Genomic DNA, 24196 nt, shown 5'->3' with positions numbered 1-24196 from the left:
GTTGTATGGGTCCCTCGATATAGGGACATTCCTGGCAATTGCCTAGCCGACGTGCTGGCAAGGAGGGGGACGAAAATATCTGAAGTTAATTCTGCTCAGAATGCGAATATACCTCTAAATCCCTGCAAACATGGACTAAAGGCTGAATTCATTCTAGTAAACACCAGGTGGGCTGTGGAAACCATCTGCCATACTACCAGGAAAATTTGGGCAATGGTTTATGGTTGGTCATCTTTTTGCTTTGTGTTAGTGTGAGCGTTGTCGAATTTTGGCTATGTGCACGGCTGCATTTGAATTCATATGTGTATTTATAGTCCGCTGTTGATTAGTGCCAACACCGAATAGAGCAATGCTTGGTGTTTTTATAGCACATTACATTTTAGTATAAATATAATATAGTATAGCTTATAAGTTCTACAATTCAATGAAGCTTGGCAGAGAATGCTTTGGCCACTAAATTAACATATTAACGAGAGATAAACTAATATGTCATATCAATAATTGCATGAAAAATGATATTTCTTGCCCCCATTTGATTAAAAAGGAAAAGCATAAGGGGTATGCATACCAACATATGTCCTTGAACAACAGGCCACAAATAAATTTGTTCACAAAGGATTATGTACATATATTTCTATCAGGTATACAGCATAACTGCTACAAGTTAAGTTGGCGTAATTTTAGTCAGAGTCAAATTTGCTTTTATGTGGCAAGTGCAATAATCGTACCTACCAAGTTTGGTACAAATTGGGTGTACGGTTACCGGTATATGGGAGGTAGGCGTTATTGTCCTATTTTACCCATTTTCAATACCATCCGTCCTACGCTGAAGAGAAGTACACATACCAAGTTTCGTTAAGATATCACAATTTTTACTCGAGATATTGAGTGCCCAGATGGACGAAAGGACAGACAGTCACCGCTTCTTTTCTTTTCGATTTCTTTTTTCCTTCTGATCATGTATGTATACATTGGCCTATATCTATCTCTGAACAAAGTTATATTACCCTTGTGCACAAGGTATCAAAAGACAACTTTTCGCTGAAATGGTATAGAATTCTTAGGCCCACTTGCAGAACAGCAGGTTATGTATATAACGCGAAGTTTACCGGTTAAATTGATAAATTGGCTTGCATAATCAATGGCTAGGATTAAGATTACAGTTAAATCGTAAAATATTTAGCCCAGCAATTTTCGAAGGTTAACTTGCTAACTCTACATATCGCACGCGATCATCAAAAGTGGCACAAGCCAAAATTTGGCATTTTTGAAATTAGTTGCGTTCGCGTAGCTGTTAATTGTTCATGTTTAACCAAAACTTACAAGTTTTTGCGCTCACGTACGCAAAAAACTTGCAAAGTAGGGGAAATTGAGAGAGCAAAGTGACATTTCATTTTGAGGGGAAGCTGCTGGTTTCTGCTGGAAAAATTTTTCACAACAGCAATTTGCCAGCAGGAAAACAGCTGGTTCGCATTTACGCAAATCACAAAATTTAATTTGATGGTTTGGAAGTTAAAAATTACAAAATGCGACTAATTAAACTTGTAAGAAATAAATAGTTATTTGTTTAATCAATAAACTGTGTCAGTATAACACTTTGTGATGACTTTTCGTACGTTTTAAATCAAGGCGAATTTATAGGTGCGTTCGTTTAAAATCTCCAGTTAAAACCAACCAACTGCCAAATTCCGGCGAAATGCCATCTGTTCTCTCACAAGAGAAAAATATCTAAAATAGTACGCGAACAGAAAATTTGCAGAAACTTGCAAGTTAGACGAACAGCTGATATAAATTTTGTTTACATTCAAAAGTGTAAAATTTAAAACGTACGAAAAGTCATCACAAAGTGTTATACTGACACAGTTTATTGATTAAAAAAATAACTACTTATTTCTTACAAGTTTAATTAGTCGCATTTTGTAATTTTTAACTTCCAAACCATCAAATTAAATTTTGTTATTTGCGTAAATGCCAACCAGCTGTTTTTGATCAGCTGCTTTTTTGTTGGCAAATCGCTGTTGGCAAAAATTTTTCCAGCAGAAACCAGCAGCTTCCCCTCAAAATGAAATGTCACTTTGCTCTCTCAATTTCCCCTACTTTGCAAGTTTTTTGCGTACGTGAGCGCAAAAACTTGTAAGTTTTGGTTAAACATGAACAATTAACTCTCTAGAAAATAATTTTTGCAACCTCACATACGCGGTTTTGAATTTTGTTGATACGCGGTTTTGTACTTTAAACGGCGATATGTTTTCTTGGGACAGTCTAATGTAGGGTTGCCAGACGTACTGCTTTTGGGAGTAAACGTACTCCTTTTTATTGCAATGTACTCCCATGTACTCACAAAAAAAAAATATCTGGAAATGTACTCCTTTATTAGTTTTGTACTTCTTTTGTACTCCTTTTTCCAGCTATTAATATTTTATACTGGGAGTAAAATAATAACTGTTGCACAGTTTTTTTGAAAAATAAAAAAAATAAAATTTTGTTTCCTTTATACAAAATCTAAGAAAAAATACACCTGGAAAAGAGGTGTGTGCCGCATGTACTCATCTCCCAAAGTTGGCAAATGCAAATAAGGATTAAAATTTTAAATCCAATTAATAAAATGAAACTAAAATATTTACAAAGTTAAAAAAAAAGTAATTTGTTTAACAAAATCTATAAAGAACCCTTTTATTTTTCAAAAGACCTGTGCGACAGTTAATATTTTACGCCCTGTACTTTGCCATTCATATTGTGGCAAACACTACTTAGTAAGAAAAGTTAAGTGTGATAGTGAAAAAGTGTAAGCATGGGCGCAAGGTAAGTGCAGGGCGCTCGGATATAAAAATCAGAAAAATATTAAATTATTTATAAGGCTTAATTTAAAAAAATGGCCATACATTCAGGAAGACTCTGGAATTCTTTCCCATAAGGGCGGTCATTGAAGAGGCGGTGAGCGAAGGGGGAGTGGGCGCGGCACCTCCAACCCCCACCTAGACGTCCTATGGGTCCCAGGGACCCCTTAGAAAAATCGCCAAAAATCACAATATTCACTTGCGTCCACAGTATTTTTGCGTAGAATTCGGTAAGTGTTGCCGGGGAAGAGGGGCAGGCACCTCTTTTGTTATCATGGGTATATAAAATGTCCCGTGCAAATGAATATTCAGCCTTTTTCAAACGAAAAAACGCAAGTGAAAATTATGACTTTTGGTCGTTTTTCTAATGGTTCTCTAGGGAACCATAGGGGCCCTAGGTGGTCGGGAGTAACATTTTTTTCAATAGCGGTTCTGCCCTCTCCAAAAAGGTCGGAAAAGGTGCCACGTCCACTCCCCCTTCGATCACCATCTCTTTAACAACCACCCCTATTGGAAAGCCAACCCATATAGTTATTTATTTTTCACATTTATTGTTGCTTTGAAAAAGATTTCTAAGATATCTTTGTTTGTTTGTACCAAATTAATGGAAATTTGTAACAATAAATTGCACAAAAAATTTAAAAAAAATTTTACTCCTTTCTTATGTCATGTATTGCTTTTTTCCTATCGAAAATATAAATGTACTCCTTTCTCCGTTTCAAAATTTGGCAACCCTAGTCTAATGTCCATACATATTTTTAAAAGGAAAGTGTTACATATTTTTGGTTTTCAGAATAAAGGTCAAAAGTAATTTAAAAATTTAAATTTGTATGACAAATATGGATAAATATTTTAAAATTCCATTTTTTTTAAGTTATAATCCTTCCGCTCTGTGCTTCCTAGTCATATTATAATATGTATTGAATTCATTTGTGTTTTATAAAATAGATATGTCTGTACATAAATGTTTACCTCTCCAATGCATGCAAATCGGCCATTTTTATAGGCAATAATTGTGCTACTTCGATCTCCCCACTTTGAATGATAATCGCCACTTACACAAATAAGCGAAATTTCTTCATAGGTTTGTGGCTCATTCTCGTCGAATGCTACAAAGATTGAAGAACTTTCTATTGTTATGAGTGTTTCAATATTCTTTGCCGAGATTTCTTGAAGATGCATATAATTCTATAAATATTTGAGTTCAAACTATTGAAAAGATTTATTTTTTATTTAATATGCTTACATTTGCCCAAGTAGTACGATCGTCATGGGTAAGAACAGGTACACAATCTCCCATTGGCTCATAATCTAAAGTACAACGAATGCGTTGCAATACATTGAGTATTTCTTGCTGGGTTATAATCGTCCCATCAGTATGTAGGCAATCAAAAACAAAAATTCGCCCTTTACCAGAAATAATGGCATGCGAAGGCGTTGCACCATCCTTAACTAGAAACGACAAAGATTTATTTAGTTTCTCTTGAAAGCTATACAATAGATTTTACCTGTCTTAAAGTAACTTTTAATATAATCAAATTCCACGCCAGGAACTCGTGTTGTTGAGAAGAATCTTTTGTACAATGCTGATGAATATTTAGTTTTGCCGCCGTTAGAAGAAAGTGGTTTCAATGTAGCCTTGTGGGCCAATTCCCAAAACTCCAATGTATGATATATCATACGTGATAAATTCTGAATTATTTTAATGTATATTTAATGGCTAATTTATATTGATAAAAAAAAAATAACCTTAAGCAAATGAGCCGGTGTTTCTGGAATATTGATGACTTCAAATTTTACTGGCATTCCCATTACGATGTAGGGATGTAGTGGTAGTCTCAACATATGGTATGCATATTTATCCCACCATTCATTTAACCAATTCTTCTTGATTGCAGCTAGTTCTTTTAATTTTTCATGCAATTGAGCACCGACTCCAGATTCAAATTTCTTGATAATTTCTTTCGAATTACTCAATTCTTTATGTGAGCCAAATGGCTTTAACGATTCATAGTAGCGTTTTAGTGTATCGTGTAGGTCTGGTAGGGGTAATGCTGGCAATGTTTCGTCGTAGTCATAAGTATTTGGTTCGCCTTCATCCAAAAAATATATGCTAGCCCGATCCATAATTATTCAAATCTGAAAACTTACAGAAGATACAAATGGATATCTTATATGGTATATCATGGAGAAATATAAGAAATTAGACTTTGAACAAGGCAGAATTAATCCATTCATTAAACGCGACTGCACTCATTTTTATTAATTCATTGCCCTTATTTTTAGTGTCTGTTTACTAATTTATACATATACGTCAGTGTCGGGCATTTTTAGCTTTCTTTTTCGTGCGTGAATAGATGGTATTTCGCTGCCAACGTCTCTGCCAACTTCTCCGCCATCCCAGTATACTACATAGCGGCATGTCCAACGCCGGCAGAATTCCGTAAGCAAGTGCCTTGCGCTGGGCATGTCTGCTACCATAGTTGCCAACTTAGTGCTTTAAGCACTAGATTTAGTGCTTTTTGAAAATTAAAACGCCAAAAAAAATTATTTAGTGCCTAGTGCCTTTTTTAGTGTTTTTTTTCTGAACTAAAACTACTTCGAGATAGTTGAAAACTGAAATAAATTGAAATATTTAGGGCTGTGGCAGCACTGAATTTACAAGAATCTACAAATTTAATTGAACTAAAGTACAACCATGATTGATAAAAAGTTGAAGTTGCAAACCCACCTTGTTAAATTATATTCGCGTTGAAAATGCTAGTACGCAAGTAAGTTAAGTATGTGTTTCTTTTTTTCTTTTCTAAATATTTGTACAAATTTTGTTTTTTTTTTACCACCTGAGTAAAACACATCGTTTCTTGGTGCTGAATCCAAATCTGGCCTCACAATTGGTCTAGCACTAGAATTTTGAGATTTCCTAACCTCAAAGTGCCAAAAACACGGTTTTTAGCGATATTTGAGGTTATATAATGAAAACATCAGATTATTTGCTCATTTCTAATTAGGGCATCATTTTCGTTTGATGCGATTCGAGTTTTCTTTCTCGAGATATACCAGTTTTAATGTGCACTACTTCGGTATTAAGTTATGAAAAAAGCATCCCTTGATTCTTAAAAATTTGGTGCTTTTAGTGTGTTAAAACGCTGTTTTTCCAAGTTTTTGGTGCTTTTTGAAAATCAAAAGATGGCAACACTGCCTGCTACATTGTATAAGCTACATACTTCGTGTCGTGGTAATTCGGCAAGGCAAATCAAAGCAATAAGACTGCGCTGCAACGCAAAGCCCAGCCAGCAAAAAAAAGTGTACTCCTGCTATCAGCTTATATTAATTCGCCTTGGTATTTGTGAGATTAAAATTTTTGAAAACTTGAAACGGTTGGGCCTTTGGGCCTTTTTGTTTGTTTTGGACCATTTTGAAGCAACGTTCGTTTCAAACTTTATACAAAATTTGGAAAAATTCGACAAATTTTTATCAAAATTTCAACTTTTTGATCTGAATCTATAGAACATTTTTGGGTATGCAGTTTTATAACCCATACTATTTTAGTCGAATGAAAACCATGTTTTAACCGCCTAAAAAATCGCGTTGATTTTTGAGCACTTTCGTTTGGGTGCTGCTTTTGCGGTGTTTTTTTATATTCATTTTTTGAAAGTTTGTTGCTGGCGGTCTCCTGCATAAAATTTATGCTTGTATGGAAAAAAGTACAAAAATCCGTCACAAAAAAAAATCAAAATTCAACGCGAATTTTAGGTGGTTGAAACTTGCACTTTATTAAACTAAAATTGTATTGGCTATACGACTGCATACCCAAAAATGTTCTAAAGATTCAAATTCAAAAAAGAAATTTAGATCAAAATTTGTCCAATTTTCCTCAATTTTTTTATAAAGTTTCAAACTTTTATGTATGGTTTCTATTAAAGCATTGACGGTATTTTTATAGAAAAATAACAAAATAAAAAATTTTCGAAAAACTACGAACCTTAAAAAAAAAAATTATCACGTGGTCACTTGGTTGAGTCACTGTATATACTTTTGTTGGACGGCAAACAATGGTACATTTTATCTTATTTTGGGCCTTTTTACTTGTATATTGTGGTACACAAAATTTTGATGGAAGAGGCAACCGTGGATATGCTTATAAACTACATACATATGTACATGTACCCATATGTATGCATTATATACAAATACCTACGTGTCTTTGTATGTCCTTTTGTTATGCGTTCTCGTATGGATGTGTTAAACCTGTTGATAAGAGTAATATGAATTATTTATTTAATAAAAGCTTAGATATGTTTTAATAGTGATAACAAAACTATTAAATTTAGACATCACTAATCAGAAGATAGAATATAATTTTGTACTTTAATAACGAATAATACACGAAAGTGAATTAAATAAACCAAACCGTCTTATACATAGATATTAGCGTCACACTAATAAAAGCAAAACAGTAGATGTTGAACGAAATACATACATATACATACATACATACTTACATATGTATGTACATACATAAATATCTGGGGACTTTTGACAAAACAACTTTTGTGCGTTCTGTAGGTAGGAATTTATAGTCAAATGTAAGGAAGTTCCATTTGAAAAGATTAAATTTGTATTTAACTTTCATAAAGTTAAAATCTTAAACTACTGCTTTTAATGAGTTAAAATAAAAAATTGCATATGAGAACTCGGTGAATTACTGCTTTGAAGAGCAAATGACCTCACTCGAGAAAAGCCGTTTCATCAAATGTCCACAGATATGTATGTACATACATATATGTATGTAAATATGTAATGGATTTATACGAACAAGCAAGTGACTAAACAACCGCACTGCAAGAATGTTTACAAACAACTAAGTGGACTTAAACGGGCTCCTGAATTTCTAAATTCATTAATTTAATTACCATTTTCGGTCTGAATTAAAATGCACATTGATTTCAATACGATTATACAAGTCGACGTTTTATCACCAATCATACTTTAATTTATAGCTTTATTCCCGTACAATCTGCACTGGATCCGGTAATTCCGCGATGCTAACGCCATACGCACTTCTGAACTTGGTGTTTTTGTAAATCGCTTAAGCATAGCAAGAGCGCCGTCACATCCGCGCGCGCGCTCTTTGAATCTCCGGACTTCAACCGAAGCAATATGAAGAGCACAATTCCTAAAGAATGCCCTACCCTGCAGTAAAAAATTTTTTTTTTAGCGGGATTTCAATAAATACCTCGCTTTTATTTAGTCCAGAAAAGCTTATTTAAAGTACAGTCATGCAGACGTAATCGGAAGTTAGTTTTTTATAAACAACTTCTTATTTAAAAATCCTCATACAAATATTACTTTGTATGGAATTTTTTCTGCGCTTCACAGACACTTTTTCGAATTCAATGCAAATAAAGTAAAGATCGAAATTTTATATGTATTATCATTTTGATGTTACATATGTCTGACGGGATTCAAATATGGATTCAGCTAGGGTAGAATAAGTAAACAAATATGTAATGTTAAATAAAGTAAATATATAAACATGTTAAAATTTGAAGAAATAATTTTTTCTTATTGATATTTTGCGTCCAAAGGCAATCACCACGCTAAATTTCCGTCGCCAAAATTCTTTAAATTCAAAGCTGTGGGACCTAATAAAAGTGCACAACAACGCCGAGCAAATGGAATTTTAATTTTTGACAAGACGTTACGTGTTGAAGTTGAATGCAGGAGACGGAAAGAAGGAAAAAGAACAAAAAAGTGAAAGAAGAAACGAGAATAAACTAGAGAGGAAATGAGAAAACGTCAAACATTACGCTGCGTTGATTTGCGGATAGCGCGCGTTGACACTCGTTAACAATTGGAAAACGCAATGCTTAGCGCTCCAATTTAGGGACGCTAATAACGGATGCAATATGTAATCATGATGCAATAATACAAGGTGTTATCGGCTAGTAGCTTCTCGCTCTAAGTCCGCTATATTGATGACTGCCTTAGGTGAAGCAGTGTTACTTCTTTAACAATTCTTTGCCTAATAATACAATTGAATTTTTTTTTATTTTTTCTCAGTACACACGTTTTGTTTTCTTAAAAAGGCATTTTAACTTAGTTTATTTCATTTTATTACGAATATACTATAAAAACGCAAATTTTGTTTAGAAGAAAATATGAAATTTATATTTTTCCCCCAAACGGGGATTAATTTCCTCCCGTTTTTCATCTTATTCTGCTGAGCTAAGGCAGTATCAAATCGAGCTGCCACAACTGACACCACCTTGTATTATTGCATCATGATATGTAATCAGCTAAATCTGACAGTATGATATGCATGTAACTAGATGTTGCACGTTGTTAGGCGCGCCTCTTATTCTTTGGAGATTTTTGCCAATTAAAATTGGCGATAGCGAACGTTGTAATCCGGCTGCAGGTCTGACTATTTTGCGGTCGTCGCGACAGGAAAGTAGTTGGTTTTCTTATTTTTAAGTCAGCTTTATTTCCTGCAGGGTATCAAGTGGTATGGGCACTACCGCAAACAAACGATGAGCACAACATGCACATGGAATAGTGTGCTTAGGGTCGGACGGTGGGTTAAATTGGAGTTTTGGTAACTTTCTTTTTCATTCTTATATTTCTTTTTTTGTTATGATGAAATTAAAAATACTGATTCGGATTTATATTAAAAAATGTGGATAGAAAAAATCAACTCATATACATGAAGTTATACAGTTATTATATTGTTCACAATGGCGCACAGTGTTTCGAATATATGGAGGCAGGTAGAAAAGTCATGGCGACAGTTGATAAAAGAAAGCCGGTTGGACTTAGATAGGGAAAAGTTAAAGTCATAAATACCAAATCTTACATTATTTACTAACCCCCCTTCTTCACGAAGGATACATATCAAAAAAAAAAATATACGGGAATGGGTGCGATACCGACTAATCAGTTTAGTTGCCTTTGGCGATTAACCCATTAAAGAAAGTGTTTCTTTTTCAACTGTAATCAATTATTTAAATGTAGTATTCAGGTAACGGTATCTATCATTTATTTGGCACTTTCCTATTTTCTTAGAAAAAAATTTACTTTGAATACTAGTTTTCGAATATATAATTTGATCTTTGCGCGCGACTTTGCAAATATAAGTAAATTTTTGATTTTCTTAATTTTTAATTTTCAGCTTCGTTTCGCATAGTTTCGCGAAAAGAATTTTTCGAACAATGAAAAAATCTCGCCAAATATTGGGAAAAAAGCGAGTAGTTACACCTAAAGCATTGTATAACCTTTATTTTCTGAGAGTGGAAAGCATGAAACAAAAATTAACCAAAATTTCATCACATCTAATGACTGGGCCCACACTTTTTGTGAGTTTTGGACGCTATAGTGATCCAATCGTCCCCATATTTTATATTTAGGTTTTTCTAATAAAATAATGACTTCGAACTAAATTTCATCGAAATCGGATGGCATTTGATGTTTCCGCCCACAAGAGTAAAGGGCGTGGCAATTATTCCATTTTTACAAAGTTTAATAATTCTCTATATTTAAGTAAAACTAGAGCACATGTAAAATTTCAGTCAAATCGGTGCAGGTGTTCTATTATTTCCACCTGCCTTCATATAGTCGAACCACTGTGTGTCGTTAGTATTTCATTATCCCATTGTAATGCAGCATTTTTGCTGCATTTTAAAATCAACATTTAGCATGAACGAACGATACAAGATCACGTAAGAACAAGATAGTTAAAAAAGTCGATTTTTTGAGCGGGTTCTACGTCATCTTGGTTTCGTTGGAAAACGAAAGAAAAGTAAACAAGGCAAAGAAAATAACGAAAACCAAATTTAACTAAAATTATTGTCAGCTAGTCTAAACGCACCATTTAGGTCAAATTATGCGTTAAAATGCTTTAAAACGGGTTGTCATGTTGAATTAACTCTTCTTTGGTCAAAGAAAAGTGCAAAATATTGGTGTTCGTGATGTAAACAAATGCTCAGCTGACGAACCCGCTTTCGCAAACTTTTTTCTCAAAACCAGTTACAAATACAACGTCGCGCGTTTTAAAGCATTTTAACGCATAATTATACCTAAATTGTGCGTTAAAGGCAGTCGACAATAATTTTGGTTAAATTTCGCTATTTTCTTTGCTTTGTGTACGCTTCTTTCGTTTTCCAGCGAAACAAGATGGCGTGGAGCCTACTCAAAAAAATCGACTTTTTCAGAGTAAAAAAGGTCAGAAGTTACCAGTTTTGGTCCGAAGATTTTTTGCTGGCAAGTTCTGGTAAATGTGTCAAACGATCAGCTGTTGTGTGTTTGGCAACCAAATTGTAATCAAAAGAAAAGTGCACAATGCTAATGCACGTTTGAAAAGTATTTAATTACTTGTTTAAGTGGATTCTAATCAATTTGAAAGTATTTTTGGTTATTTGTATGTGTTAGCTGAGTGTGTTTACGCATAAAATAAGCTAAAATTTACAACCAAAATTTGGAGGTTATATTGAGGTTGACAGAAGTTACAATTTTTTACTAGAAAGCCATCCCGTACTTTCCAATGTTACTCTCTCTCTCTGAGCGAATTTTTATTTTTTGACAGTTTTACCAAAGAACTAAGGTCGGTGTAAAGCTCGGAACACTTTGACGACAGCAAGCGACAAGCAGCATCTGTCAAATTTTAAATACACACGTTCTTACGGACACAATTATTTTGACGACAGCACGACATCTTGGCTGCAGGACTGCAATTGTCGACGTCGCCAAATTAAATCTATTTCTAATTTTGCCGGCGACAATGAGTAGATGTAGTGCTGCAAAATTAAATTGTCGCAAAATTAATCACATATTCTTGATTGTTCATGTTTTTCTTATTTACTTAAATAAAAATACACAATTTGTGAAATAAATATACCAAAATGTCAAACTTTAAAATCAGCTGTTTGCTATGTCGCTGAGGTCTTCAAAATGTTTAAGAAGCTGGCTTCAAGGCGACATTTGTCGACAAAATGATGTCGCTGTCGTTACGTCGTGAAGTTGCAGTCGTCAAAGTGTTCCGAGCTTTATGCAGACAAACTTTTGTTTGCTAAATTAAATGGCGGCTGCTTAGTTTGCTCGGAGGTGGTTATGTCGAGTTTGGCACAGGGTTGCACGTTCATTATGGTTTTCATGGCTATTGCCAACACGAAATGAGAATTTCAGATGTACATAACGCGCAAAATTTAAAATTTTTGTATATGACAACACCGAATTTGCTGCAGTTTGACCAAACAAAATTAGTTTGCTGTGAGAGTCGCCAAACTCGCTCTCTCCGAGTTTGCTGCAACAACAATTGCACGCAGTTTGCCAAACAAAATTTCTGCATAACACCGACCTTAGATAACAAGAAGCGACAACTCGTTATAATTGTAGTGAAAGTGCGCAACAGGGGCGTGCCTTCTCTTTTGCCCTAGTGCTTTTTTGGTTGATTGATTGGATGAAAAGAGAAGGCATGCCCCTGTTGCGCACTTTTGCTACAATTATAACGAGTTGTCCCTTCTTGTTATCTACGTTCTTTGGGTTTACTAGTTTTAGTCCGACGAATACGGGATTGCACCTAGGTTATATACTGGACCGTATGAATAAAAACTGAGCAATTGCTTTTTCTTAAAATTTCATACCTGTTACTTCACTTTTGTTTGAATAAATCGAGTAAAAGGTCTGAAATATTAAGAAAAAGCAATTGCTTATCTTTATTCATACGGCCCACTATAGTGTCAAATGTTTTTTTTAGCTCTACGTTATCTACGTTCTTTGATTTCACCATGGTAAGTCCCCTTTCAGACACGTCTTGCCTTCAAGTCTGCTCGTTCGTTGGTGAAGGAGGTGGGAAGAGAGGGGAAGAGTACAAATACCTCCGTACCGTCAATTCGTTTCAAGTTTTCTTGTTCTCTTTTGATCTTTTCGTTGCTTCCCATTTAAAGATCCGAGGACTTGAATTCAATAAAACTTGAGGCGTGTGGAAGAAAGGGGACTAACTGCACGTCTATACCTGCTATGGGCGCTCGCATACGAAACATCGTAAGAGATACATCGCAGGTGCAGACCGTTCATCGCAGAAAGTACACGATATAAGTAGGAGATATCTCATACCTAACTATGCGTTTAGCCACTGCTTTTTCGTATTTGCTTTGATTCCGAGTAGGAAAGAAGCGGTGTTATTCGGAGAAACGTTGTTCAGACACAACCAAATAAATAAAATAAAATTGACGCAACATTTATAAAAAACTTACAACAAATTCGCACTGCAATGGTATGCGATCAAATGCCCACGTACAAAAATTTCCCTGCGATAAGATTTCGCATGCGATAAAACTGACAGTTCGTATGCGAGCGCCCATAGCAGGTATAGACGTGCAGTAAAGGAGCTGTAGTAAATAGACATGATGCAATAATACAAGGTGGTATCAGTTGTGAAAGCTCGATTTGACACTGCCTTAGCTCAGTAGAATAAGAAGAAAAACGGCAAGAAATTAATCCCCATTTGGGGGAAATATATAAAACTTAATTTTTTCTTCTAAAAAAATTTGCATTTTTATAGTATATTCGTAATGAAATGATATAAAATAAGATAATATACCTTTTTGAGAAAACAAAATGTGTATGCTGAGAAAAAACAACAAAGGTCAACTATATTTTTAGGCAAAGAATTGTTAAAGAAGAAACACTGTTTCACCTAAGGCAGTCAATATGGCGGAATTAGAGCGAGAAGTCGGCAACCAATAACACCTTGTATTATTGCATCATGGTAAATAGAGATAACAAGTTTCAAAGCAAAAGAAGGTTTCACAAGCTATTTGTGTGGTGTATTTGGCTCTTTATGTAATCCTCTTACATTTTGTCGCCCTGTGGTGGATCAACTAAATCTTGGAATTCCATTTTTGCCGGCAACCATGTTATCTGCAATTAGCAAGTAATTTGATGAAATAGTCAAATTAAACAAACTTAAGAGCATTTTGTGTTACACAATGCGCAAATTATAAACAAGAAAATGTTACCTTCACTTGGCTTATTTAAAGGATTCCCATGTCCATATTATGCGGCCACAAAGAGCACTGGTGTAGGTATTGGGACACAATCCTGTCTGAGACCCTATTGTCATTTTAAGCATGTGCGGAAAGGTACGTATCTTTTAAGTATATTACATATGTACATATGCTTAAATTTTTTACTACATATTTTGCCAGACGAAATTCCCACTTCAACTAATGTAACGGTGCCGGAGTATAAGCCTACGCCTAAATTGCTACCACTACCCCCTACAATTACAAAGTCCAAGCCAAAGTTGGAATATCAACCTGAGAAACCAGCTCTAAATGCTAGCCCATCTAAACCATCCTTAGCTATAGAATTTCGTGCTCCGATTTACATACCGGGAACGTGTAAAAATGACCAAGATGTATACAGTTTAAATCTTGATGACTGTGAGGAAGAATTAAACGAACTAGGTGAGATTTTAGATGATGAAGTTAACGACAAAAACATTAAATCAAATGGTGAAATCCAGAGTGAATCTGGAAAACCTTTATGTAATGAAAATATAAAGGATGTTAAAAATGATGAAACACTAAACTCTGTGATTCATAACAAAAGGGATGAATGCATTAAGGTGGGGAAGAGATCACATCGTAGTAGTAAAGATGTTAAATTTAAAACAGAAAGTTCTGTTTCAAATGATAAATCGGTTTCAAAGGAAAGGCACAACAATAAGGATGTTATCTTCAAAGAAGTATCGAAAAGCCACAGTAGAGAAAGACACAAAACAGAAAATAAAAAACACAAAGAGCATAGACAAGAAGAAAGCTTGAGAAAAGATAAAGACCGAAAGAGAGTTCATGAAGATAGTAAAAATGAAAAATCAAGTTCTGCTCCCCGATCATCGAAAATCAGACTGTCGTCTACTTCATCAACGATTAAAGAAACAACTAAACACCACCGTGGTTCAAAAACAAGTTCCACGAAATCTTCAACCTCTTCAAAAACAGATATCAGTGTTTCAGAAATAGTTCAGGTCCCTACAAGCAAATTGACTGATAGTACAGGCCAGTTTCCAATAACGGAAGAAATTAATAAAGAATGTCAAATGATCTACGAGCAACTGGAAAAAGATTTTGCTTCTCTGCATAAAGACGATGCTAATAAACAAACAAATGTAACTCATGAATCTAATCCATTGAAACGTAAACAATCACAAGATGATGAATCCACCGCCAGTGCTTTGCAAAAAAAACGTGTTGCTTACCACAATGCGGAAAAATCAAAATTGCAATCTCCGTTATTATTACGTAAACCAGATCACATACGCAATGCGATGCAAGTAAGCACCCACGATAAAACAAATACATATTTGTGTATTTTTGCATTTATTTTCCAATGTTTCGTTTTTCTATTCGAATTAAAGGCTATTTTCAATAGACAAGCAGCTATGCATCGCAAACGGGAAGAGGAAGCTTCGGTGGTGGAGGCTGCGGTACGAGACGCAGAGGAAAAGGTACGGGAAGCGACGGAAGCTCTTCGCAAGGCCAAAGAAAAAAGTCAACTAACGCCACTCATACCGAAAAGTTACTTAACTCCACCCATCCGAACCGGCTGTATATTTTTATTATATAAAAAAAGAAATGAATATGAACAATTTTCCTCCTTTTTTAGCTCGCACTATTGCCCCTGTGGCCAATATAATTGCGTTAGAGCGCGCCAAGAAGAAAGTAGACGAACTTAGAGCCGAAAAGCAGCCAGCATTTACCCCATCGCAAACGACAAAAAAGGGAGAACGTGTTGCCCATAAAGTTACCACAGCTTTAGCGACCAAAGAAACCGTACGTTCATTTTATTCATTACAACTGACCGATAGTGTTTTATATTATTTTGTTTAGGTAAAGCCAGCAAAACCACCAGTACTGGAATCGAACTCTTCTAAAATCTCATTTAACATACGTATGCAATATTACGAGATGATGGTGAAGCATTGCTTAGCTATATATCCGACTATGGCTGATGCGTGGGAACGGGTAACTACGTATTGCTCATTTATGAAAAGACTTCCAAAACTAAAAAAAAAAACGGGATATTTGAACTATTTACTGAGAGTTACACTGAGAAACTAGATGTGCTATATTTTGTGAATAGAATACTTAACGCGTCTCGTGAAAAATCTGACTTTTCGGCTTGTCACATCGGTGATAGACTCAATTTTTAAGTACTATATACATACTTTATGGTTGATGTTGGAACAACATTGAAAGCTGCCAATAGTCAAATGACTTTAAACCAGAGATCGAAAATAACCGTCACCAAGTGTCTTGTATGGTGTTTACCACTGACACAAACACTCTTCTCTCAAGCAAAGAATGTTTCTCACCGCCGCATATCACTCTGTGCGATCTTTTTGTGTTTTCCGTTGGGGGTTATTTATCAACTGTTAAAATTTCCCTTAGGCAAAGACTTTGGCAGGTACTTTTTTTAGTGTCTTAATTTGTGGGTTATTTTAGGACGGAAAAATATAAGTGGAAGCGAAGCGTTAGGCGTTTCTTTACACGAAATATACGTACACATACATGTGCGAACATTTATGACCAAGAAGAGAGCGTGCACATTCATAACATGATACACCGAAAATAAGTTATTTTATTTTATTGATAAAGAAAAGTAAAAATTTTTCTAATATAAGGGCGTTCGTGGGTAACCGCGCTCTAACACTTATTTTTCCTCTTCCAGCGATAAGTGTCCGTGTCCAACAGCAACGGAAAAATATATGCAAATAAGCCTTTCCCACTGAGAGGAGCACACATCTACAAAAATAAGCCACCTGTTCTGTTTTGTGGGTTATTTTTTCTCTTGAATAGTGACGGCTATTTTGGGACACTTTCAAAGTGGAGAGGGATATTTTCGACCTCTGCTCTAAAACTTCAGAATCGAGGAGGACCACCTATTTCCCATCCTACTCTGATAGACACAAACACCATCACGCAGCTCAACAGAGATCACTGGCTCAAGAGTATTTATGAAAAGGTTCAAGGTCGTACAAGGCAGCAAAACACCCTTGAACACATTTGGGGAGCTATGGTTATGTTAGGTTTCATTTGGGTTTGGCTAGACGTGGCCTTCTAATCAGTTTTTAGACCATAATAAACCCAGAGCCGGAGCTTGAATTCACCGTTATATATACATATCTATCTAAGAGCATACAAATTTCTCAAATAGTGTCAGGGAATGCTAGAGAATTGACACTCCTCGGCTAGGTATAAATCTGTGCCCTACCGCTTAAACGAGCGATACATAATTTCTACTTTTAGAAAAATTTACAGTAGATAGCTAAACATAATTTAATGTTTTCAGAGTTCTTTAATACCTAACATAACAAGACATTTTACATTACTTTTTGGATTTTTAGGCACAGACAGAAGAACTTGCTGTTTTTAAGAAATGTAATACTCCTGTTATATACAAAAGTAGCGCCTTGTTAGCTATTAATAAACTACGAAAAGAAGCGACAGGTTAAGTATATCGTTGATTATTTTACATTGAACAGATCGTAATTTTGTAATTTAGATTCTGGAAATAAACCTGCCGACTCAAACAGAATGGTGTCTCATGAAGTCATATTAGCTGGAAAACTAGCTAAAAGCAATACATGGAGTGTCCAGAAAAAAATGTAAGTTGAATTTTTTATGTATATATTGTTGGCTTAATACAGAAAGGACCTAACTCATTTTCTTTTGAAATCCTCCTTTGTAGAAGAGTCGGCTGGCCATTCACTAACCATCTAATAGAATATAAAAATAACTATCGCAATATTAAACCACATACCGTGTTTGAATGGACAATATCTAAATTAAAAAAAAAAAATCTTTACAAAGAAATAAAAATGTTATATAGGGCCTTTCTATATTAAGCTAACGATATGTATATTAGGGAGGGTAAATTTTTATGGGAGATTTTTTTTTTTTACTATGAGCGTATAGCACAGGATTCTACGAGAGATTCTAAGCAAATTTGCGGAAAAAACTGTGTGTCTAAAATTAATTTGGAGTTTGCCAAATTGCGAAAATGGGGTTTTTAGCAATTTGCTGTAGTGTCATGGGCGTAGCCAGGTAGGGACAAGGCCTCCTAAGTTTCAAGTTTTCCATATACATTTGTATGTACATATATATGTATATAAAATAGTACCTTGAAATGCTAGCTTAATAGTGTTGTGCATGGGTTCCTCTGCAAATTTGCTTAGAATTACACGTAGAATCCTCATATCCTATACGCGCATAGTAAAAAATTCACCCACCCTAATGTCCATACCACATTCAAAAAATTATATATGAATAAAGTATTTTTAAAATGCTTGCAGAAGAAGTGATGCCAGCGATGGAAATGAACCTTTCGATAAGCTGCCAGGAGATAAAGCATACGACATAGTATACGAGTTATGTCTTACAGAAGAACAACTAATTTCAAATGGTTTCCCGCGGCCAGGAAAAGGTCCTGGCGTTGCAATAATAATGAATTCTAAGCCCTCAAGGCGCCCAAATGCAGACGAACGCTACTGTAGTCGATGCGGAAAGGTTTTTAATTCGAAAATTTATGATGAGGTGTGTGTGGACGAGTGTAATTATCACCCTAAAAGTGCCGGCTACCGCAGAGGTTTGTGTAAAATCATATTTTCTTAAAATTGTTATAGCCAACGAACTTTTGCTTTGGACATTAAGGTTTCGCGGACAATCATCATCGTTGCTGTCAGCAACCAGCTGGAACTCCTGGCTGCTCATATGCTAATTATCATGTTGCCGACTTTGTAGATTTGGATAATCTCACCGGCTTTGTTACAACAATCGAAAAGGATGTTGATTACATACCAACAAAGAAAGATATTTATGCTCTCGATTGTGAAATGTGCTACACCACAAATGGCATCGAATTGACACGCGTCACGGTCGTAGATATCAATGGGCGAACAGTATACGATGCGCTTGTAAAACCAGAAAATAAAATTATAGATTATAATACTATGTAAGTTGGATGCGAACTCATGTGCTCTTTTTACTATCTCGAATTCAATTGTTTTAATTTTTCTGCAGCTATTCTGGTATAACAGAAGCGATGCTGAAGCACGAGACCCGCACATTGCGTGATGTTCAAGCCATTCTAATGTCTATGTTCCATTCGAAGAGTATTTTAGTCGGCCACAGTTTGGATAGTGATTTAAAGGCTTTGAAGATAATACACAGTGTGATAGTAGATACATCGGTATTATTTCCACACAAAATGGGACCACCAAAAAAGCGTGCGCTAAAAACTTTATGCATTGAAAATCTAAAACGCATCATACAAGAAAATGGTATGAAATTAACATATTTCTTACTTATTGCTTGCTAAATTAAAACTTTAAATTTTCAGAGGCTGGTCACGATAGTGCAGAGGATGCTGAAGTCTGCATACAGCTAGTTAAATTCTATCTTCGTAATAAGATTAGTTGAGCATATGGATTTCTTTTAAGCATTACCATAGTAAGAATTAATTACATCACTTAAAAAACGCTAACAAATTAAATTAATGATTTTCATGCACATACTTGCTTACTTGTATGTAATTTTTATCAATTTATCTTTTCATATTTTCTTTTGCATTTATGAAATCAAGTTTAAGTTGTATTTATTTTCTACCACTTTCATCAATGTTGAATAAATCAAACAAATAGCAATAATAAAACTTAAATTCTGATAACATATTTATACATAAATACGTAAGCATACACCGATCAAGAACATGGATAGTCCCTTCCCACGACAGTCGGGTCTACGTAACCGGAACGACCCAGATTTATATCTGGCCAAGGACTGTCACTCCAGCAACACTCCCCAAAATCTCTTTGGGGGATTTGTATGCTGTTACAACAACAACAACATGGATGTTTTCTATGTTTTGTCCCAAGCTCTTTTAGAAGCATATAACGGAGGAATGTGCTTCAATAGTTGAAGATAATCAGCCATATTATGCCTTTCGTTCTTTTTTTCGTCGGCATCACCTATCGACAAATTAGTGGCTTTCCACTTGATGTATTTGTGTAAATACATAAATATATGAAAGTATGGTACCTTCTCTGCAAAAGTGCCGTAATCTAAAAAAAAATTTAGTAAAGTATGCAGAGATGTCCGCCATCCCTTCTATGTGTATACAAATTTCATAGCTGCATCGAATAAAATGTGTCCTCATTTATATCATGGAAGAGTAGGTAAACTGTAAACTTCAAAACCGCTTTTCTTAAGGTCTTAATTTTTTAGATTATGACCTTCAGGTATGATTATTTACCAACTTCAAAAAAAGGAGAAGGTTATTAATTTATCGGAATATTACCTACTATTCTTTTTTTTTATGTATGTAACTTTGGGCCACGTCTTCCGATTTCTATAATTCTTTTAAATGGTACCTCCCATACTAATTTGGTTTAGATCCGCTTATTGGATAATGAAGAAATTGACGGTACTCTCACATTTTTATATGAGAATTGAAATCGGTTTTGTTTTTTTGCTTAAAAAATATTTGTTTTATTTCGAATTTCTGGCTGAATTCCAATGGGAAAACCTAAATTTTAACAACAAAGTGCAGTTGATAGTTAAAATTAAAAATAGTTAAAAATTGTTTTAAGTGCGTTGATTTTTGGCAATTTTTTCGGTCGTTTGAGCTCGTCGTCGATTCTGCATAGCAAATACCAAACTTATGTATGTATCTCTTTTTTCGGAGCTTGTATGCTGCTACAACAACAACTTCAATTTCATGTGGACTAAAGCCAGCCGAATTGATTTTCATTAGTCGCAGCTTCAAAGTTTTGTTTGACTATAATACTCGTAACATAAAAAATTGTGTTGAATAAAATATATCTTTATATTTATTCGAAGAGGAAAATCAGTCATACCTACATACATACGTATGTACATGTATGCAGTTAAGGTAAATAACAAATCTATTTCATGAAAAAATACGCTTCTTTTCTACAATTTTTAAAGCTACAGTTAATTTATTAAAATTCATGTATATGTATGTATGTATATGCAAACACGTATTAACTTTTGACAGAATAAAGTTTAAGCAAATAAAACAGAAGCATCATAATAAATTCTCTTACTTGACTCAATAATCGAAATTCGTGAAATTCACTTAATGTATTTCGTGTATTTTGCATTCCTTCATATCGTTATAGCTAAAAGACATGATTATTATGGATATTTATAATTTTTAAGAAAGTGGGGTGCATAATTTCCTAATTCATATGTATGCGTATGACGTTTACATAGTCTCATTCCTGTGTTAGTAACATAGAGTTGTTAACATTTTTTTCTATTTGAGCACTTTCTGCATTGGAAGATTTTTCCCCATTCGCAGCATTATTTGCTATGACAACATCGTCAGTAAGTGGCGAATTAATTATGCCACCACCGCTATTGACATTACCACTGTTTTCCCCATTGCTGTTGTCTGCATTCGTTGAAGGCGAGGAACTTTTGCGAGTGGGATTAGAAGTAGCTGGCTGTGGTGGCTGGAAAGCCGGACGCTGCACAAACATATTATCAATTATATGATCAATGTTTTCGACGCTACCAATGGGAGCCAAAAGCTGGCCATTTCCTTGCGTAGTTGAGTTGTTAACAAGAGTTTTGCCATCTTCTTTAGACTCTGAGTTGCGTTGCTTATTCTTCTCGGATGGGGGCAATATAGGTATGGCGTTTGTCGGACGTCGCTGTGGTAGTACAACCGGACGAGTAGTGGCTTGTGCTGGCGGTACAAAATATGTAGTTCCTCCAACTGTGTTGTAGTTTTGATAATTCGAAAAGTTTGAATTAGTGCTTGTAGTTGCAGCTCCTGCAGCGGTGGCGCCCGATGAAGGAGGCACAGCGGAGGACGTGCCGAATGCCGCTGCAGGAGATCCTGCAACTTGAGGTGGGGCCGCTGAAGCCGGTCCTCCAGCATACCCCAGTGTGGCTGTAGTTGTTGCGGAAGATGTTGGCAGGTAGTTTGGTGGTGCCTGTTGTGTGTATTGTCCTGGAGGTTGCGCTTGGGGATTAGCGGTGGCAGAGGCAGTGTAAACATCTGGGGGAGCAACGTAAAATGTTGCTGGTGGATTTGTATTATTAGCACCGTTAGGATAAGGTGGGCCTTGAGTTGGTGCTGGCACCGTAGCATAGCTTGAAGCGGGCTTCTGAGATTGACTTGGTGTTTGATTTGGTTGTAGTACTTGCATTGCTTGGATATTTTCTTGATGATAAAGTTGCATGAGGTTAGCTTGAATGATGTGTTGGTCTTGAATTATCATCGGCGGTTGTTGTTGTTGCAGATGCATTTGCTGCATTTGTTCAGTTATATGCTGCGCTTCGTGTTGTGAACGACGCAGACTTGAGTAACGCTTTGGTGGTCCCCGCTGTTCTTGAGAGATCTGCTGCATTGTTTGGGGCTGCTGACTACCTTGTTGATTATTCATTACATTATTACCGGTCAACTGTTGCTGATTAGCCATATGGTTTTGAGAAGCTAAAGCATGCATTTGAATGCTGCCAACGTGACTTGGATCGTTGCGGTTCTGAACTTGTTGCAACCGCTGCGATAAATTGGATGTGGTTGGTGAATTTTTAGATTGTGGCTGTTGGCGTATTGACGCAATAGAATTTTGCTGTTGCGGTGACAGTTGTGTTAGGGATTTTTGGCCTTGCTGATATGATTGGTGATTATTGCTACTTCCACTCGTGGATGCTGAACTGCCAACAACTGGAGCATACGCACTTTCGGGTTGAGAGTGCTTGGAATGTGTTTGCTGCTTACCATTTCCCGCTTTTTGTTGTGGGTGATCTGTCATTCCAGAATTTTGTTGGCCATTTGAATGGTTGCGATTGTTCTGTCGATCATAATGCGCGTCGTTACGAATGCTTTGAGAATCTTTATAAAAATTACCAACCTGCCGGGAATTACGTTGTTTTTGCTTAAATTCCATTGGCGCTTGTCGGCCAGAGTGGCCCACCTGATGACTGAAAGATTTCCCCTTACCTACCGTGCCTTTCACATCACGTCGTTCTTCTTGAAACTGAGGTGGCCGAGAACTTCCAGATTTTTCGCCACCTGATCTCCTATCTGCTCGATTTTCTTTTTCCTCTCGAGTTAAATGTGTTTTTCGAGTTTTAGGGGTACTTCGTTCGTTCAATACAGGGAAATCAGATGGACGAGGCGGTTTGCGTTCTTTATTGCTAGCCTTTAAATATGCACTTTCATCTTCCCAATTACGAGAGTACTTACTGGGGCCTCGCCCGTATCTGCGGCGGCGGCGAGCACGCGGTGGCGCGTCCTCTGTACGTATATCGTAACCGTAGGAGGAAACTAGCTCTGCCCGTGACTTTGGTGCTTGCTCTGAAGCATCAAACCGGTCATGACTCCAACGTTCTACAGCAGATGCTGGCTGCCATTTCTTCATTGTTTTTGAGGCATGAGAAATTGTTGGCGATTGCGGGGGCTTGGCACTTCCCACACATCCATCCTGTGCTTCCCCGATTTCATCTAAGTTAACCACTCTTTCTGCCTCTCCCTCAGCAGTACGGTCGTCATGTTCATAAAATGTTCCTCGCTTTGGTATATACTGCGGATTGCTACGGTCCTCATCTACTTTCTTTTGCGCTTCTATTTCGGCTTTCTCCAAACTAACGCTACCTTGCCTTACATCTTCTTCATCGTCGTCGTCATCATCATCGGTCATGCTTTCCCCATCTGTTATACTATCATCATCTAAATCGTCATCTTCCTCATCATCATCGTAGTCTTCACCCCCGCCTTCGAGGTCGGAGGCCGTATCATATTCCGAATCATGAGGATGGGAGTTACTCGACCGCTCCTGTGTCGGAGAAGTTCCAAACTCTACTGCGTTGCTGCCTGCGGCTTCCCCAATCTCGGACAAAGGTATATCTGCGGCAGGTACCACCTCAGGAGAACTCGTCGCTGTAGTTGAAACTTTCTCAACTTCAGCCATTTCAATTTTCTATAAGTTTCGCCGAGCCTAAATTTTTTTCATAAAAACTTTTCATATGAGCTTTTTAACAATTTTTGATGACCATTTACCTGTTTTGTTGGAAAATTTTCCTATGGTATTATACACCTTCACTAATTGGCGAGCCCAAATATTTTCCTGAAAAAAGGTGTTCCTGTTCACAACGCAATCACAGAAAATAGAAAGTTCGAAGATTCGTGTATGAGCCCGAATAACCAACCAATAAGAAATTGTCAGAGATGTATTTTTGCAATACCTTTTTAATAAACAGAATTTTAAGAAATTAAAACCTTTACTCTTTGATTTGATTAGAAAGAATTAGAACATTTCAGTT

At 36.1% G+C, this 24196-nt stretch overlaps 3 protein-coding genes across 10 annotated transcripts; 1 reads left to right on the top strand and 2 right to left on the bottom strand.

Annotated features, from left to right (window-relative positions):
- Positions 1–3689: 3689 nt before the first annotated feature.
- Positions 3690–7952, bottom strand: LOC118737235 (peroxisomal carnitine O-octanoyltransferase). Of its 7 annotated transcripts, none has more exons than XM_036467612.1 (6): positions 7751–7952; positions 7032–7085; positions 4587–4983; positions 4346–4529; positions 4084–4289; positions 3690–4025 (listed from the first exon to the last, which is right to left on the bottom strand). In XM_036467612.1, exons 3-6 carry the CDS (start codon positions 4962–4964, stop codon positions 3741–3743), a joined length of 1053 nt encoding a protein of 350 aa, XP_036323505.1. In that variant the 5' UTR covers positions 4965–4983; positions 7032–7085; positions 7751–7952; the 3' UTR covers positions 3690–3740. The 7 variants fall into 7 exon arrangements, with proteins under 7 accessions (XP_036323505.1, XP_036323508.1, XP_036323506.1 ...); XM_036467615.1 differs by having other exon boundaries at positions 4587–4976; XM_036467613.1 differs by having other exon boundaries at positions 4587–4976; positions 7036–7085.
- A 5767-nt stretch (positions 7953–13719) lies between these two features.
- Positions 13720–19863, top strand: LOC118737233 (RNA exonuclease 1 homolog). Its single transcript, XM_036467608.1, has 11 exons — positions 13720–13975; positions 14042–15171; positions 15256–15445; positions 15504–15670; positions 15728–15862; positions 17245–17347; positions 17403–17505; positions 18193–18485; positions 18551–18851; positions 18920–19179; positions 19239–19863. The coding sequence occupies exons 1-11, from the start codon at positions 13846–13848 to the stop codon at positions 19316–19318; spliced, it is 2892 nt and encodes a 963-aa protein (XP_036323501.1). The 5' UTR covers positions 13720–13845; the 3' UTR covers positions 19319–19863.
- A 1088-nt stretch (positions 19864–20951) lies between these two features.
- Positions 20952–24074, bottom strand: LOC118737234 (protein CASC3). Of its 2 annotated transcripts, XM_036467610.1 has the most exons (3): positions 23934–24074; positions 22786–23871; positions 20952–22725 (listed from the first exon to the last, which is right to left on the bottom strand). In XM_036467610.1, exons 2-3 carry the CDS (start codon positions 23842–23844, stop codon positions 21136–21138), a joined length of 2649 nt encoding a protein of 882 aa, XP_036323503.1. In that variant the 5' UTR covers positions 23845–23871; positions 23934–24074; the 3' UTR covers positions 20952–21135. The 2 variants fall into 2 exon arrangements, with proteins under 2 accessions (XP_036323503.1, XP_036323502.1); XM_036467609.1 differs by having other exon boundaries at positions 20952–23871.
- Between the last annotated feature and the right edge of the window lie 122 nt (positions 24075–24196).

This window comes from Rhagoletis pomonella, unplaced genomic scaffold (assembly GCF_013731165.1).
Source record: "Rhagoletis pomonella isolate Grant_MI unplaced genomic scaffold, Rhpom_1.0 Rhpom_scaffold_00004, whole genome shotgun sequence".
Classification (NCBI taxonomy): Eukaryota; Metazoa; Arthropoda; class Insecta; order Diptera; family Tephritidae; genus Rhagoletis; species Rhagoletis pomonella.
This window is presented reverse-complemented; position numbering and strand designations above follow the sequence as displayed.

Excerpts from the sequence above, each read along its gene's own strand:
- LOC118737234 (XM_036467609.1), bottom strand. The coding sequence starts at position 23,844 with ATGGCTGAAGTTGAGAAAGTTTCAACTACAGCGACGAGTTCTCCTGAG.
- LOC118737235 (XM_036467612.1), bottom strand. The coding sequence starts at position 4,964 with ATGGATCGGGCTAGCATATATTTTTTGGATGAAGGCGAACCAAATACT. Across the intron at positions 4,530-4,586 it reads CACCGGCTCATTTGCTTAAG|AATTTATCACGTATGATATA; the intron begins GTTATTTTTTTT and ends AAAATAATTCAG. Across the intron at positions 4,290-4,345 it reads TAAAAGTTACTTTAAGACAG|TTAAGGATGGTGCAACGCCT; the intron begins GTAAAATCTATT and ends TGTCGTTTCTAG.
- LOC118737233 (XM_036467608.1), top strand. The coding sequence starts at position 13,846 with ATGTTACCTTCACTTGGCTTATTTAAAGGATTCCCATGTCCATATTAT. Across the intron at positions 15,172-15,255 it reads ACATACGCAATGCGATGCAA|GCTATTTTCAATAGACAAGC; the intron begins GTAAGCACCCAC and ends TTCGAATTAAAG. Across the intron at positions 18,852-18,919 it reads ATTATAGATTATAATACTAT|CTATTCTGGTATAACAGAAG; the intron begins GTAAGTTGGATG and ends ATTTTTCTGCAG.